General features: G+C 43.5%; 1 protein-coding gene across 1 annotated transcript; it reads left to right on the top strand.

Annotated features, from left to right (window-relative positions):
- The first annotated feature begins 334 nt into the window (after positions 1 to 334).
- On the top strand, positions 335 to 3,780 carry sox4a (SRY-box transcription factor 4a). Its single transcript, XM_020699919.3, has one exon. It carries the CDS (start codon positions 836 to 838, stop codon positions 1,916 to 1,918), a length of 1,083 nt encoding a protein of 360 aa, XP_020555578.1. The 5' UTR covers positions 335 to 835; the 3' UTR covers positions 1,919 to 3,780.
- Positions 3,781 to 14,854: the final 11,074 nt, after the last annotated feature.

The raw sequence follows: 14,854 nt of genomic DNA, 5'->3' as shown, positions 1-14,854 counted from the left end.
ATGATTTGTAAAAATAACAGGTTGAGCAAATTCCTGCCTCTTCCTTGCACACAAACTGCTGTCAGACTGACAAAACATGTTGTGGCTCATGGTTGTGTGTTTGTTCCTCAGCTTTTTCTCACCACCAAGCATTAACAGATTTGAATCACCTATTTCTAGCTGGGTGAACCTCTCCCACTGCAGGACTAGGACACTGGCAGTCTTCTAGAGAACACATGAAGTGACAAACATGCTCCAAGTTCTTCTTCCTTGAAGTGGAGTCTGAGAGGAATGAGGTCAGACACAAGGATCCTGATTGCAAATTATTATTATTATTTCCCCTTTTTTATTCGTCCAATGGGAGGCCAGGGGAGGGGCTTTGCCTAAAAGTGACTATGGAGACAGAAGCTGATTGGGTGGCCCGTCTCGCGAAAAGACTATAAATAGGTGAGCTTCTTGCTGATGTGTTTACAGTAACGCTTTAGAGCCGCACGACAAACCGGGAGACTATGAGAAAGCGCAGCCGCTCCATTCAGCCACATGGTCCCCCCACCGCACAGACAAGCTGCGCTGCAGACGGCCAGACGCACCTGAGGGACGCTTGCGCACAGCGCCGCATTTTCTGCCTCGCAGAGCGGGTTTTCAGCCGCACAGGCAGTTGAGAGCTGATGTCAAAAGTTTTTTTTTTTTTTTTTTTGCAGGGGGGGCTTTTCTTGATTTTTAAAGCTGACGAAAGTTTAGAGCGATCGCTGAACTGAGAAGAAGCAGAAAGGAGACGCGGTTGAAGTTTTTATGATCCATCAGTGACCTGATTTTGTGACATTTGAAGTTTCTCAGAGCAGCTCTCTGAACAGAGATGGTGCAGCACGTGAGCGCGCACGCTCACTCTCCCGGCGGGGACTCTACGGACACGGGAGACATGGACCTGGAGATGGACTCCTGTCCGATCTCTGGGTCGCCGTCCTCCCGGGAGCGCAGCGACTTGGCTTGGTGTAAGACTCCCACCGGCCACATCAAGCGGCCCATGAACGCGTTCATGGTCTGGTCCCAGATCGAGAGGCGGAAGATCATGGAGCAGTCACCGGACATGCACAACGCGGAGATCTCCAAGCGGCTGGGGAAGCGCTGGAAGCTGCTCAAAGACACCGACAAAATCCCCTTCATCCGCGAGGCTGAGCGCCTCCGACTCAAACATATGGCCGACTACCCAGACTACAAGTACCGGCCCCGAAAGAAGGTCAAGACCGGAAGTGGAACAAACAAGCAACCAGAGAAGAACGGGGAGCGCAGCGCCAAGATCAGCGGCAAGAAGAGCCCCGCGCCCAAGAGCGCCAGCAGGACGCACAAACAGGGGGGCAGTAGGGGCGCCTCTGGACCGGAGTCTGGTGACCACCACTCACTCTTCAAATCCAGGTCAGTGTCCGGGGCCCGGCAGATCCCCGAGAAGCTCACGGGTGAGCCGAGGCGCGCCCACGTGTTCGGTGGCACGGGTAGTCTGGAGAGTGACCCGCCCTCCGTGGGTGTCCCGGCCAGTCCCACCCCCAGCAGCTCGGCGGAGTCCAGCGACCCGCTGAGCCTGTACGAGGAGCAGAGCCCGCGCTCCAGCGAGTCCTCACACACCGCGCGGCTCCGGTACGCACGCGCCCCCTCCCCAACGCCATCAGCCGCGCACTCTTCCTCATCCGTGTCGTCCTCGTCTGATGAAGAGTTTGAAGACGAGCGATTTGACTTAAGCCGCAGCCCCGGGTTTGAGAGCATGTCTCTGGGCGGCACGGGCCTCTCCGACACGGAGGTGGACCGGGACTTGGACTGGAGCTTCAGGGAGTGCGGGGCGGGATCTCACTTTGACTTCTCCGACTACTGCACGCCCGAAGTCAGCGAGATGATCTCGGGAGAGTGGTTGGAGTCCACGATCTCCAACCTGGTGTTCACCTACTGAAATGATGACCCCGTTTGAACTCTGTCACCCCTCTCACGCCTGCCTGACGTGTGCGTCACATTCTTCCCTCTAGTTCTTCACTGAATGGGGGAGAGTGAAAACTGAAAAAAAAAAAACATAAGTGGCCCGTCCTGGGGTTAATGTCCAGACACGCGCCGCTCAGACACTTGGCCCGCATCCTGTGCGTCTGACAGGCAGGTCTGGCGCAGACACGGAGGAGAATGCTGAGTTTGCATTTGGACACAGAGGAGGAGGAGTGAATGTAAGCAAGGAGCGGCGACGAGCACCAACGTTCAACCCAGTCCCGCAGGGAACGAGGACGGAGACCGAACCTTTAACCTTTGCGTCCGGGAGGGACACGGACACTGGAGCTCCACACGCGGGGTTCTCTCTAAAACCCTACTGATTCACATCAACCATCATGTTGCTATTCAGGTGTAGTGATCCCCTCCCATGCCCTCCAAGTTGAGGAGGATTCTGTTTTTATTCAATGCGTATTCACGCAAAATGCGTGGCCACAGGACACAATTCACGATCACCAGCTTCTCTCTCAACGGCAGGACACAAAAACAGACAGGCTGAAAACTTCAGAAACCTTTTTCTATCACTTAGTGCACAATTCAGGACTAATATTTCCTGATTCTTTTTTGCTTAGAGCTTCAACTTTGTAGTTCCTGTGTAAGATGTTTTTTTTCTTTTGTATCAATGTATTTATACAGCCAAAAGTTTTTTATACATAGAAGTATTGTTCTTGTACAGGTCTCGTTTGTGTTTGTGCACATAACACCTGTCTGTATCCAGCGAGCGGAAGGGCTAGAAGTGTATCTTATTTAAAGTGTTGACTCATTTTTCAGGAGACTTTGAGTGTGTCATGATTTTCTACTTGTATTTTTGTACAAAATCTATAGAAAGACGTGGGTGGGCGGGGGCGAGCGGGCGGGCAGCCATCAGCATTGTTGTTTGCATGGGTTTAGAGGTGCAGACAGAGGACGGGGGTTTGTTTGGCACAATCTGACCTCACACAGTGTTTACAGTATTTACCCACATGCTTCTTAATGGGACAGTGACTCCAGCTTCACCAAACAAAGCACCACTGAGGCTCCCAGTCTGAGTGGTGACTGGGTTTCAATTCCACATAGATCTCCAGTGAAAGAGTCACAGTTTGGAAAGAGCTAATACCTCTGTGTGCTTTCTTATTTGGTCTGGTTTGCTTCTTATAAGATAGATTTTATTTGAACCACTGGATGGAATTTTACACTCATTCCACTTTTTGCCTAAACTTTGGAGGGAGGAGATGTATGAAGTGCTTCATCTGTTATTGCGCAAAGTGCATCAAAAAGAAAAAAAAAAGTATTTAACCTTTCTGTACCTGTTGGCTAAGTATAGCAGGCTAATTGTTTTCCTATATTATGGCATGGCAAATAGCATTTGTATTTCAGATTCAGGTATATGTAGCTATAGCTGTTGTGTTTAAGATTTTTAAAAGAATAATAACATGAAGATATTTATGTAAATTGACTGTACTATAAGCAAAGATTGCGTGTTTTTATGTATGATGATGATGAACAATGACAGGCACTAGGACAGCCATCTTTGGACATTCTTAATCTGAAGAAGATGGTCCAGAGGTTGAAAAACGTCAGAACCTGTTTTTCTATCGTCTTTTTTTCTTTTCCATTTGTGCAATACGTTGTGTATATTCATGTTTTGTCTGATCATGCCAATATCATTTGAAGTCTTTTGCTCAAAACCAGCCAATGTTTGGGTCAATCACTGCCTCTCGAACCTCTGTACAGATTTTTTTATTTGTTTTTTCTTTCTTTCAAGAAGGAAATAAAATCAGCTGGAACTGAAAAATGTGACTCGTGTCTTGGTGCTTCTTTTATAGCTTGACCTTCAGTTTCATTACAATTGCAGCTAATTACTGCCACACATAAAAGGCCCAGCTTGTCAAAAAACAAAGTGATTCCTCTAAAAAAAATCTCCAGTCAGTCTGATGTCTGACACTGAGCACAAGCATGCCTGTATGGGGGTGCTGCTGTAGGTGAGTGTGCTGCACCACACTGCAAATCAATAGCCAGCCAGTGAATCGATAGGAGTGGCCTCTTTCCCACCCCCCATACTCCGTCTGAATCTGCACGTGCAGAAAACGTGGTTGCCATGGAAACGCTGTATCCAAGAGAGATGCCGAATCCGCTGGGGAGCATCACCACGTGTGTGTGTTGGAAGGATAAGGGACGCAGACCGATCCATCAGGGCGGGGTGGGCAGAGGGAGGGGGTGGCAGACATTTCTGCAAGGCATGACTGGAATAAAGGAGGCATGTGTGCAGCCTGTGTGTGTGTGTGTGTATGTGTGTGTCTGCTGGGGAGTGTTTGTGCTCCCAAATCCAATTAATTCCTTCTGGATGCGTTCATTTGTCGAATACATCTGACAACTCCGATGCAGACAGGCAGCCCAAAGGTACAGTATTAAGCATGTATCAATTTACTGCATATTCCACAAGAGACACTCATAATTATTTGCATCTCTGTTTGTCAGGAGGGCAGGGTCTCCTTCAGCTCTCCTGACAGCTCAGACTCATAATGAGAAAGCTGATGGTCATCACCAAAGAGCAGACAGGAACCCCCACGTCTGCACTCTTCCACAGGGTCCCCCCTCTGAGGGTGAAGCTCCTGCTCCAAACAAGCAATAAAGATGGTGCTGTCCTGTTCACACACTGACCCACATAAAGGCGCATGCATGAGCGCGCTGCACACTTAACCTTCATGGCTGATTACTGCCGTTTGTTTGTGTTTTGTCTGAAGCTGAGTAAGTGTGACAAGATCGAGTCAAAGCGGCCGGCCAAAAGTCATATGTCTGTGATGTGACTGCCATTCAAACGTACATGTGGAAAAAACATTGAAAAAGGTTGGTAGACCACCCATTACAAAAGACAACCAAATGATGTGGTGCCTCGGTTTTAATTCAACTCATTAAAACTTTAAAAATGAGTTTAAAAAAATACACAGACATTTCACTGAGACTGATCAGACCGACACAAGCTGAAGACATCTGAAGCTGTGACATCGAAGGAAGATTTGCAACTGTCCTGGTTTGTTTTCCCCGTTTCCGTGCCTGGTCAAATAGATTTACTGTAAGTGAATTTTATGTTCGGGTATATTTTTAGTTATTTAATTAAAAAATAGTTATTAAATAGAAAAGGGAGGAGTGTGAAACGAAGGACATGACAACGAGCTACAGAGAGCCACAGGTGGAATTGGCTGAGTGATACTTGCCTCATAAAACCCTAATCACTAGCGTTTTAGGTATTGTAATGAATCATTAAACATGTTGTGAAATGTCCCATTCAAAGTTCGAGTTTTGATATCAAATTTTAAAAGCATTTGCTGCTCAGCTGAGTCACGAACAAGAGGATTTCACAGGGAAAGAGAAAGACAGAGCCCAGAAGGATCTGCAGTACAGACAGCAGGAATGTTTCTCTGACAAGCAAAGGAAAAATGTCTCTGTCTATGCTTCTACATCTACATTCACTCGGAATTATAGGGTAAATGATTTTATGCCAAGTTTAGCGCTTACAGCTGAGAGAAAGTAACTGAAGTTATTGGGGCCATTTTCAAAATCAACACATTAAAAACAATCCTGAAAATGTATAAGACTAAATCTTATAAAATAATATTAATTTTTAAAAAGAGCATTTCTAGAGAAGAGAATGAGCTGATTCATGTTCATTGTGCAATTACTGGTATGAAGCCCATTGAGATGACTATTGTTGTAAATTAGGCTATGAAAATGAAATTGAATTTTAAAATTAGATATAAAATTTTTTACTTTTACATTTTTTCCTTTTAATCAACATGATTGCGATCAGGATCTGAACTCTCACAATCGGCAGCCTCTGGCAGGTGGAGGAATGTTGAATTCATCTCTACACCTTTTCATGTTTGTCTTTTAAAACCACCACACAGATTTCTCTGTGATTTTATGAAGATTGCTTCCAGATCTTAAAAATAAGATTGGCTTTGGCTGTCAAGTCAATAAAGAGAATCGTCTGAAGAAAGATATTTCCTCCTTTTATTGTAGAGTTAAATAATGCCATGAAGGATTGAGTGGCCATGTGTTTCCAGTCTCATTTATCTTCTCACAGGCACAAGTCAGCAATTCAGGACCTTTGAAGGAGAAGCTTGTTACAGAACTAATGAAGTAACCTGTGATGGTGACTACAAGGAAAGCTGTGAAGGAAGTGTTTGTTTCTTGGCTCATTCCTTTTCTTTGCTTTGATGGGTGGGGTCTTGAGCACACGGATAAACATTACTGTGAGTAAAGTGGACAGTCAGTGCGGGCTAAGTGGTGTCTGGCAGTGCAGAGGGACAGTTTTGCCCTCAGGGCTCCCGGCTGGATGAAAAGGGCAGTGCCCCCGTTAAACTCCCGTCTGCATAGAAACTGTTGACTGACACAAACTGACTGATCACAACATGCAACGCTGCTGTAAACACATCAGCACATCTTTCTAATGAGAATCTGCCTCTTACAGCAAAGACTGGCCGCTGCAGCACCCTCACACGGCATCACACACATCAGGTTTGCCAGCTAAGTGGCGAGTTCAAGTAAACACAAGAGTTGACTCTGCTCGAGGGATTCAAGATTGATGGAAGTGTTGATTCAGCGATTACTCAAATCTTAAAAAAGTGATGAAGGAAATTGAAGACTGTTTAAGTTTTATGGAACGGCATGGAAACTAGAACCAAAATATAAAAATCTTCAATAATTCAGTGGGCTGAGACTCTTACAGGCTGAATAACAGAGTTGCTGGTTCCATCTCAGATTTGCAGGAAGGAAAATACCACCAAATGAGTTATGTTTTCGTTTTGGACAGATACCAGTCACCTTTTCAAGTCCCAGTCAAATGTGACGGCTCAGACACACCAGACGTGTGATCTGCTGTGTCTCTGCATCGTTTGCTTTAGTTAGAACTCATTCTCCAGAGTGAAAGTGGTCACACCAGTGCAACCATGACTGTAAAGCAACCAAAATGGAGAGTTGCTTGCTTTAAGCCCTAGACATGGACATGGACATGGCTCAGACACAAAAAAGTCTAAGGTGTATAAATGTTGCCCAGTTAGGCTGTTATAACTATGTGTAATTTTGTTATGGGGTGGGGGCTGCATGGAGGTGTAGTGGTTAGCACTCTCACCCCACCCAGGCCTGGTTCAAATCCCAGCTGGGACCTTTCTGGTGGAGTTAGCATGTTCTGTTGCATGTGTTGGTTTTTTCTTCGGTAGTGATGTCTCTAAATCCTCCCCAGGTGTGAGTCTGTGCGTGTGGTCCTGCAAAAGACTGGCGACCTGTTTAGGATGTACTCTGCCTTTGCTCAATGGCAGCTGGGTTGGCTCCAGCAACCTCGTGACCCTGAAAGGGGTTCAAGAGTTCTGAATATGCAGTGAAGGGTTAGCGAGAAGGGGGGGTCATATTAAAAAAAAGTGTGTGTAGATGTTTCCTGGTAAACCATGTTAGGTTTCAATGAATAAAAAACTAACTAGTTACATTTTACATACAGCAGAGATCACCAACCTTTTTGAGGATGTGGGTTATTTTATGAATAGTACGAAGGGCTACACAGGACCTGTTTGCTGCACATTCCCCAAAAATACAAAACCACAGAATAGTAATGATAATAATAATTAGCAGTAGTTATTTTAATACTAAGAATGGATTGCTCACACATCAATAGTAATTATTTTCTGCAATTCTAATAAATGACTTAAACAATACTAACGGCAAGTAAAAAGATGCAGAAACATGAAACATTGATTTATTTCTGTTTATCTGCTCAAACATTTGAAAGTCAGGAGGGACACTGTTGTATTGGTGGTACGAAGGATTACTTGTAACATTTTTAAGGCAAGGAAATCATAAATATTCTGTCATAACAAGTTTCTGAGTTTTTTTGAAAACCTAATAAATGAAAATGTAACATTCTGTGCAGCATTTTCAGCTTAATACTGCTAGTTTTATCAATAGTCTCTGTGATTTGTCTGATCCTTTACTGTGTATGTGGGAGGTCTACATTGAGGCCTAACCTGATCAAATGTGCAGCTCTAAACGAATCTTCAGTTGCTTTCTGGGATTTTTTTTCACAGGCCTTGTGAAAAAAGTCTGCAAAGCAATGAGACATCGCATCTTGAAAAAAAAGTAAGAGAATCAGAGGATGACAGCTGACAGCTAAATCAACCTAAACTCTTATCTTTTGTGTGTTCCGTGATGAGGTCACGACGGAAGCTCCTCCCACACGCGGCGGGAGCTTTGGGTTAACACGTTTGGACTAATGTCAAGCAGCAACTTAAAACAAAAACAGTGGACGTGAATTTGATGTGCAACTTGTGTTCGTGTGAACAGACAGTTCATTTAAACAAAGTGCGCACAAGGAGGGCGGGGGGGGAGGGGGGGTAATCCATGGTACATGTGTGCTTAACCATGGCTAGAGATCTGTTTCACTCCTAATTTGTTCCAAACACGAATGAAACTTTACATTTCCATTGAATTCCATTGTGATCTGTGACATGTTTAGAGCACGCGTGGCGTTCGCTTTAAGTGGTCGTTCAGGCGATCATGCGCCCGCGTGCGCAGCATTGGTGACCCCTGCTCTAGAGGTTACTTGGTGAACCACACAAACGTTTGCCCCTTGTTGTTGCCCTTGCAGCACACAGATGAGATGATGGGAGCTTTATTACATGTGCAGCTTTTTGACCTTAAAGGCATTTCTATTATAGCTACAAAGTCTCATCCTCGTTATTAAAGCCACTTTTTCTCTATGAACCCTGGAAAGATGAGAATGTAACCCATCTTGATGTCTTAAATGGCATTAGGTTTAGGACCAAAAACATGGGTTTTTCTGACCCCATCCCTCCTGACAGTCAGATCTCCTAGTTTGGAATTAAAACCTTATCTTAATTTTTCTCTTGCACACATTCTTATTCACTTAAGTGTGCCCTGGTTTCTGCTTGTATTGACTTCTATTCAATTCAATATTATTTATACAGCCCAATGCTACAACAATAGTCGTCTCAATGGGCTAACTGTATAAAAAACATGGAATCATAATGAACATGAAGTCAATTTCATTGTACAACGGACAATGACAAATCTATCTATCTATCTAGAATTCAATAGGTAATGGATAAACTAAACAGACTAAATTAAACTGAGGATCCCTGCCCTTAGACCCTCCTTCTCACAGGGATAGAGTTGGATAAAAGAAGCAGAGACAGCAGAAATAATTACAGGCCTTTACAATCTGTGCTTCTGAGTGTTAGACGAGACTCAATCTCTATTCCTCCCCCTGAATCGGCGTGATCAGACACCACACTACTGTGTTGTAGATTTAGGACACATTGTTCAGTGCTCTGCTGAAACACATGAAAACAACAGAGGACTTCTGAGTCATAGTAGGTGATGTACTGTAGTAGGCCTGAAAAGACAGCAACACCTTCTGAAAGCTCTTGGATGGAGATTCGCAGAGCTTACGTGGCAGACGGAACAGCCTGCTTTACAAAGAACAGGACGCTTTGTCGTGTAAGAGAACACTGATGGCACACGTCAAAGTGACAGATTCATCTCGTCATACATGATGTGCATTGAAGATTATGAGAGAAGTGCACAGAGAAAAGTGTCCTGCATGCAGCTTGATTTTAGATCCCTAAATTGGAATGTGTCAAAAGCTAAATCATCGGATTGTTCTGTTGTCTTATTTCAGAGTTTGTTCTATCATGGAGGTCAACGGTGGAATAAAGATAGAAAGCTTTATAAAAGCACTCAGTAGTGATGTGACATTCCTTATCGAGGTGCAGAGTAGTTGTCTAGGGGCGTTTTCGGCATGCCCCTTACTTCATTTAGGGAAGGAGCTAAAATAATGAAGTCCAAAACCTTGCTGCCTGACTGTACCATGTCAGGAAATGGGTTTGGGTTGTGCTGCAAGTTTTCATAGCAATATGGATCCCTTAAGCTCCATTCAAAATGTGGGTGTTTTTGATGGAGAGTTGTGGTAAGTGAGAGTTTAGAGACAGCTGGGGACAGTTTGTACAATGGTAGGGACAGATTTCTGTTTTTAAATAAAAGGGAATGTGTCTTCATGGTAAAAGAGCATGTCAACATTTCAGAATTATCATTTAGTGGGGAAAAAATAAACAAACAAAATATAAATGCTGTGCTCCCAAAAAGTGAATTGGAGGTCAACAGGTACAATGAACTGATTCTTAAACTAAAGAGTACATGCTTTAATAACAAAAAATGAGAACAATATTATTTTCTTAAAGAAATATACCCTCCTAAAGCATGCATAAAGGCAAGCATGTCTGAAAGGTCAGACTCAAGGTTGATGCTTTTTTGTCATTTTTCTGTACTTGATCTAAGGTGACCAGGTGACCTAATCGAGGTAGGTGTTTCTTCTGCTGTCTTCATAGGTTTCAAGTTTGAATATGGACTTTCAAAGCTTGTTTCTTAATGAGACCTGTGGCTGTGGCCAGGCTTCCAAGTTAACTCTGAAATGGATTCGTTTAGTGGAAAAATGAAAACAAAAGTACCAGGAAGAATGCTTCTCATTATAGTGACTGGCTCTAAATTTCTACTGCTTTTTCTGTATGGTGGATTAATTGTTTTCCTCCAGCCCAGTTCATTGACGGCACTGCCACTTGCCCCACAGTCCCAAACGCACATGTGCAGCGTTTGAAAGCATCCAAACACTCTGAACAACATAAAAGTTCTCCGTCAACATTCATTTAATGTTGGGAAAATCTTTCGAAGATGGGTTTCTTATATGGTCCAGGTTGACAGAGGATTTAGCAAGACTTCAGCAACACACATATACATTGGAGAGGAAATGTATTCTCTGCACGGTCTGAACCCCCAGTCCAAGAGGGGGGCATGGCTTGTCAAATCATGTTTATATGAATGCATTTATTTAAAGCTGGCAAGTGAATTAGCATGTGTGTGCAGGAGAGAGAAATTGTGTTATAATCTTTCCATTTTCTCATTTGTCGTGCCCATGCCTGTCAGCAGCAGTTAGGTGCAGAGTAATGATTTCTAATTGTATGCTTCTCCCTGCCGCCAGTTGCAGACCGTGGTAAACTGATAGTTAACTCTGTCATGAAATGTGCGAGATCTCTGCCTCTGCTCTCTCTCTGTTGGACCTGCTCTGTGTCAGCTTCAGAGGGGAAAAAGTCTCATCTGTTTTCATCTGATTAAACAAAGCACTCACATTTTCTGCAAAAGAACAAGTCCTGAGGGTCCACATGTACAAACGTGTGCTTGTGGGAAAGCGTGTGCATTACAGCACGTCTGGAGAAATGGCAAGATGCGTTGTTGTGACATGCCTTGTCTTCCGTTGTGCAGAAGACACAAAGACAGCCGCTGCTGGATCCAGACAGCAGAACTAATTAGTCAGAAACACACATGCCAACATGCACACGGGCAGAAGCACATATACACAGCATGCAGCCATTCCAGAGCACGAGACTGCAATATGATGTCACCTCCACAGCCATAATTACCCGTCATAAATCATGTGGTGTGACACCCTGTCACAGACTGAATGGGAGTCTTATGTGCCAGCCAGGGATGGCTGCACTTTACCGCGGGCTCCCGCCATCATTCGGACGTCTTAGACTACGTTTGAGAATCAGTGTTCATGTTTGTTTCTGTGTCACCTGAACAAGACACCTTCCTCAGTGGTTCCATCTCTATCCTTAGGTTGGGCCAGAAAGATGGGATTACTGCCTTCTGCGTGCCCAACAAAGACGTCTGACACAAATCGTATCCTTCTTAAAAGAAAAGAAATTCTAAATATTTCGATTTTTAACAATGCTTTTTAGAATCTGTCTTAGTACCTGACATTCGACTATTTGGACAGCAAAGTGACACAAAGAAACTATCCAATAGATATCGGAGATATCTAGATGCTTCTTCACTAGAATCATTTGGCTGACTCAACTGAATGAGAAATGCAGAGAATTCCCACTGTAGTTTGGTTTTGTTTGACGAGCAACTGACCAATGCACAGCACTCACTACCACTGCTTTACCTGCATGTTTGTTTTGCTGGAAAGTCTCTTCCTTCCCTCTTCTGTAAACCAGAAGTCACTTGCAAATGAACCTGAACACTGACAGTTCTCTTGTTTGCATCATAATAAATGTGAGTGTTTACACCAGTAAAACAAAGGGGACTATCAGAGAAAACCGATTCTGGTGTGGACCAGCAGTGTGAATGCATCATGAAATGTCTGCATCTTTCACATCTGATAAGATATCACATCAAACCATCAAGGACTTTTAGTTCTAAATGTGGGTATTGAAGCTTCTGCTGCAGACTTCACACATTTGTGACTGCTTGCCTGGAGAATGCACTTAAACTCTTTATCAAGATCAAAATACTATGAATATTTAGATGTAGCTGTAAAGTTGTCCAACTGAAAACAAGTCCTCCACAAAATCATCAATTATTGCTGTGTGGTTTCATGCAAAATAAGTGTAGTTATGACAGCTCCTCCACTCGCCGCGTGCTGTTGATTCCTGGACAATTTAGCTTTCCTCCCTGTTTCCTGTAAGGCTGGTTGGTTCTAATAAACAATTCCTTTTGGATTCTTCCTATAAAACAGATTTCAATATTTTTAGATCTTGTCTAAATCAAAACTGCAAATTGTTACCTATGACAGTCATGAGTCTTTTTTTCTTTAACTTGTAGGTAAAAATGCCAGGATCAGTTCTGAAAATGACATGTTTCATGCAGTAGAACGTCTACAGTCATAAAACTATTTAGCAATCATTTAGAGAATTTCTTGTTTTCTTGATGTAGCTTTTGTGATGTGAGCATTTGGGCCTCGTGCCACATAGATTGGCGTTCTTGCAGGAGTGCATTCACTTGGTAAATTTCTGCTCTGGTGACATCTCTGCCTGTTATCTAGCAGCCAGCCACCTGCAGCTTTGCTACACTCTGCTGCTCAGCCTTTGACTTCAGAGGGACTCTGCTGCACTGCTGTCTTCTGCAGGATAAGGCTAATGCAATAGAGAGTATATGGCCATCGTGCCCAGTTTTCTGACCTACAAACGAGTCTGAATAAAGGAAAACTCAAAAATCAGCCGTTTGGAAAAGAGTTGTTGCTGACTGCACGAGGAGTCTCCATCTGGCGTTACATTGCATGTTGACCTGCTCTTCCTGCTTCACAAGCAAACATGCTGTGGAGGCTGATTTCACTGGTCCATCTGCGGTGCGTCTCTGTTGCGCTGACACAAAAAAATAGAACGTTCATTAATCAGTCAGAATGTTTACATCGCCTCCGTCACATCTGCGTCTGTCATCTGTCTCTCTGCATAGAAACGCAAGCTTTACACAGGAGTTCTATTTCAGTCTGTTAAAGATTCAACTTTGTGGGAAAAAACTAAAGAAACAGGAAACAGGTCAGGGTTTCAAAATAAAAGTTTGTTGTACATTTAAAAACAAAACTTTATAAAATGATATTTTATATTTAAATTCAATTCAATTTTATTTATATACCCCAAAATCACAACAACAGTCGTCTCAATGGGCTTCGTAGCGGTAATTGTAAAGTAAACATAAAATCCAAAATTCATGAATACATAGAATTCAATAAGAACATACTAAACTGAACTAACTAAACAGACTAAACTAAAGTGGGCATCCCTGCCCTTAGACCCTCCTTTAAGGTTCACGTGTCAATGCACTTTAATACCGCAGAGTTAAAACCGGTGACCATTTTACGCGTGAACGACAAAAGTACCAAAATTCAAAGTGTGCCGGGCCAAATTAGGCAGACTGGGTCCGGACCAAAGAATTTTCCAGTCTGAATACACCCTGAGTAATCTGAACTCCATGTTAAAAACATGTGATACTGAAGGATCATTGTTAGACAATACAGCATCAAACCATTTTCCTGATTGACGTCAGTCACTCTAAGCATTTGTTTTTGCTCAGATGAATTTCAATTTTAAACTAAAGTCACTATTAACCCAAACCCTTTAATTTCTTATTAATGTGTTGAGTTTATCCCCAAACTTTCTGTCTTCTTGTTTAAACTACATACCTGATTTTCTTTGGGAGCTTTTGTTTTCTTTGATTTCTTTTGTAGACACACAGGTCTCTGGTTCCCTGTTAGCTCTGTTAACTCGTTGTCTTTTTCATAAACCGAAGTGACCAAACTTTAAGGTATGCTCTCTCTACAGGTGTTATGAAGAAAGGAACTTGTGACACAGTCGCTAAACTTAGCATTAACTTAGCATAAACAAACAATAAGTGAACATGATCCATACTCTGCTCTTCTTTTTTTAATGCATGCATGCATGCATTTTATATATATATATAAAAAAAAAGCCCCTCTCACCCTCCACGGGTGGTTTCTCCTCCAAGCCCGGGTCCTCTACCAGAGGCCTGGGAGCTTGAGGGTCCTGCAGTATCTTAGCCGTTCCTAGCACTGCGCTTTTCTGGACTGAGAGGTCTGAGGTCTTTCCAGGTATCTGTTGTAGCCACTCCTCCAGCTTGGGGGTTACTGCCCCGAGTGCTCCAATTACCACAGGCACCACTGTCACCTTCACTTTCCAGGCTTTCTCCAGTTCTTCTTTGAGTCCCTGGTATTTCTCCAGTTTCTCATGTTCCTGTTTCCTGATGTTCCCATCGCTTGGCACTGCCACATCCACCACAACAGCTTTCCTCTGTTCTTTATCCACCACTACAATGTCTGGTTGGTTCTCCATTACCATCCTATCAGTCTGGATCTGGAAGTCCCACAGGATCTTTGCCCTCTCATTCTCTACCACCTTCGGAGGTGTTTCCCATTTTGACCTTGGGGTTTCCAGTTCATATTCTGCACACATGTTCCTGTATATTATTCCAGCCACTTGATTGTGGCGCTCCAAGTATGCTTTACCTGCCA

This window comes from Oryzias latipes, chromosome 11, assembly GCF_053564925.1.
Source record: "Oryzias latipes strain Hd-rR chromosome 11, Olatipes_Hd-rR_3.1".
NCBI classification, from domain to species: Eukaryota; Metazoa; Chordata; class Actinopteri; order Beloniformes; family Adrianichthyidae; genus Oryzias; species Oryzias latipes.
Note: the sequence above shows the minus strand (reverse complement) of the source record. Positions and strands in the feature narration are given on the sequence as shown.

Coding starts and splice junctions, on each gene's coding strand:
- sox4a (XM_020699919.3), top strand. CDS start 836: ATGGTGCAGCACGTGAGCGCGCACGCTCACTCTCCCGGCGGGGACTCT.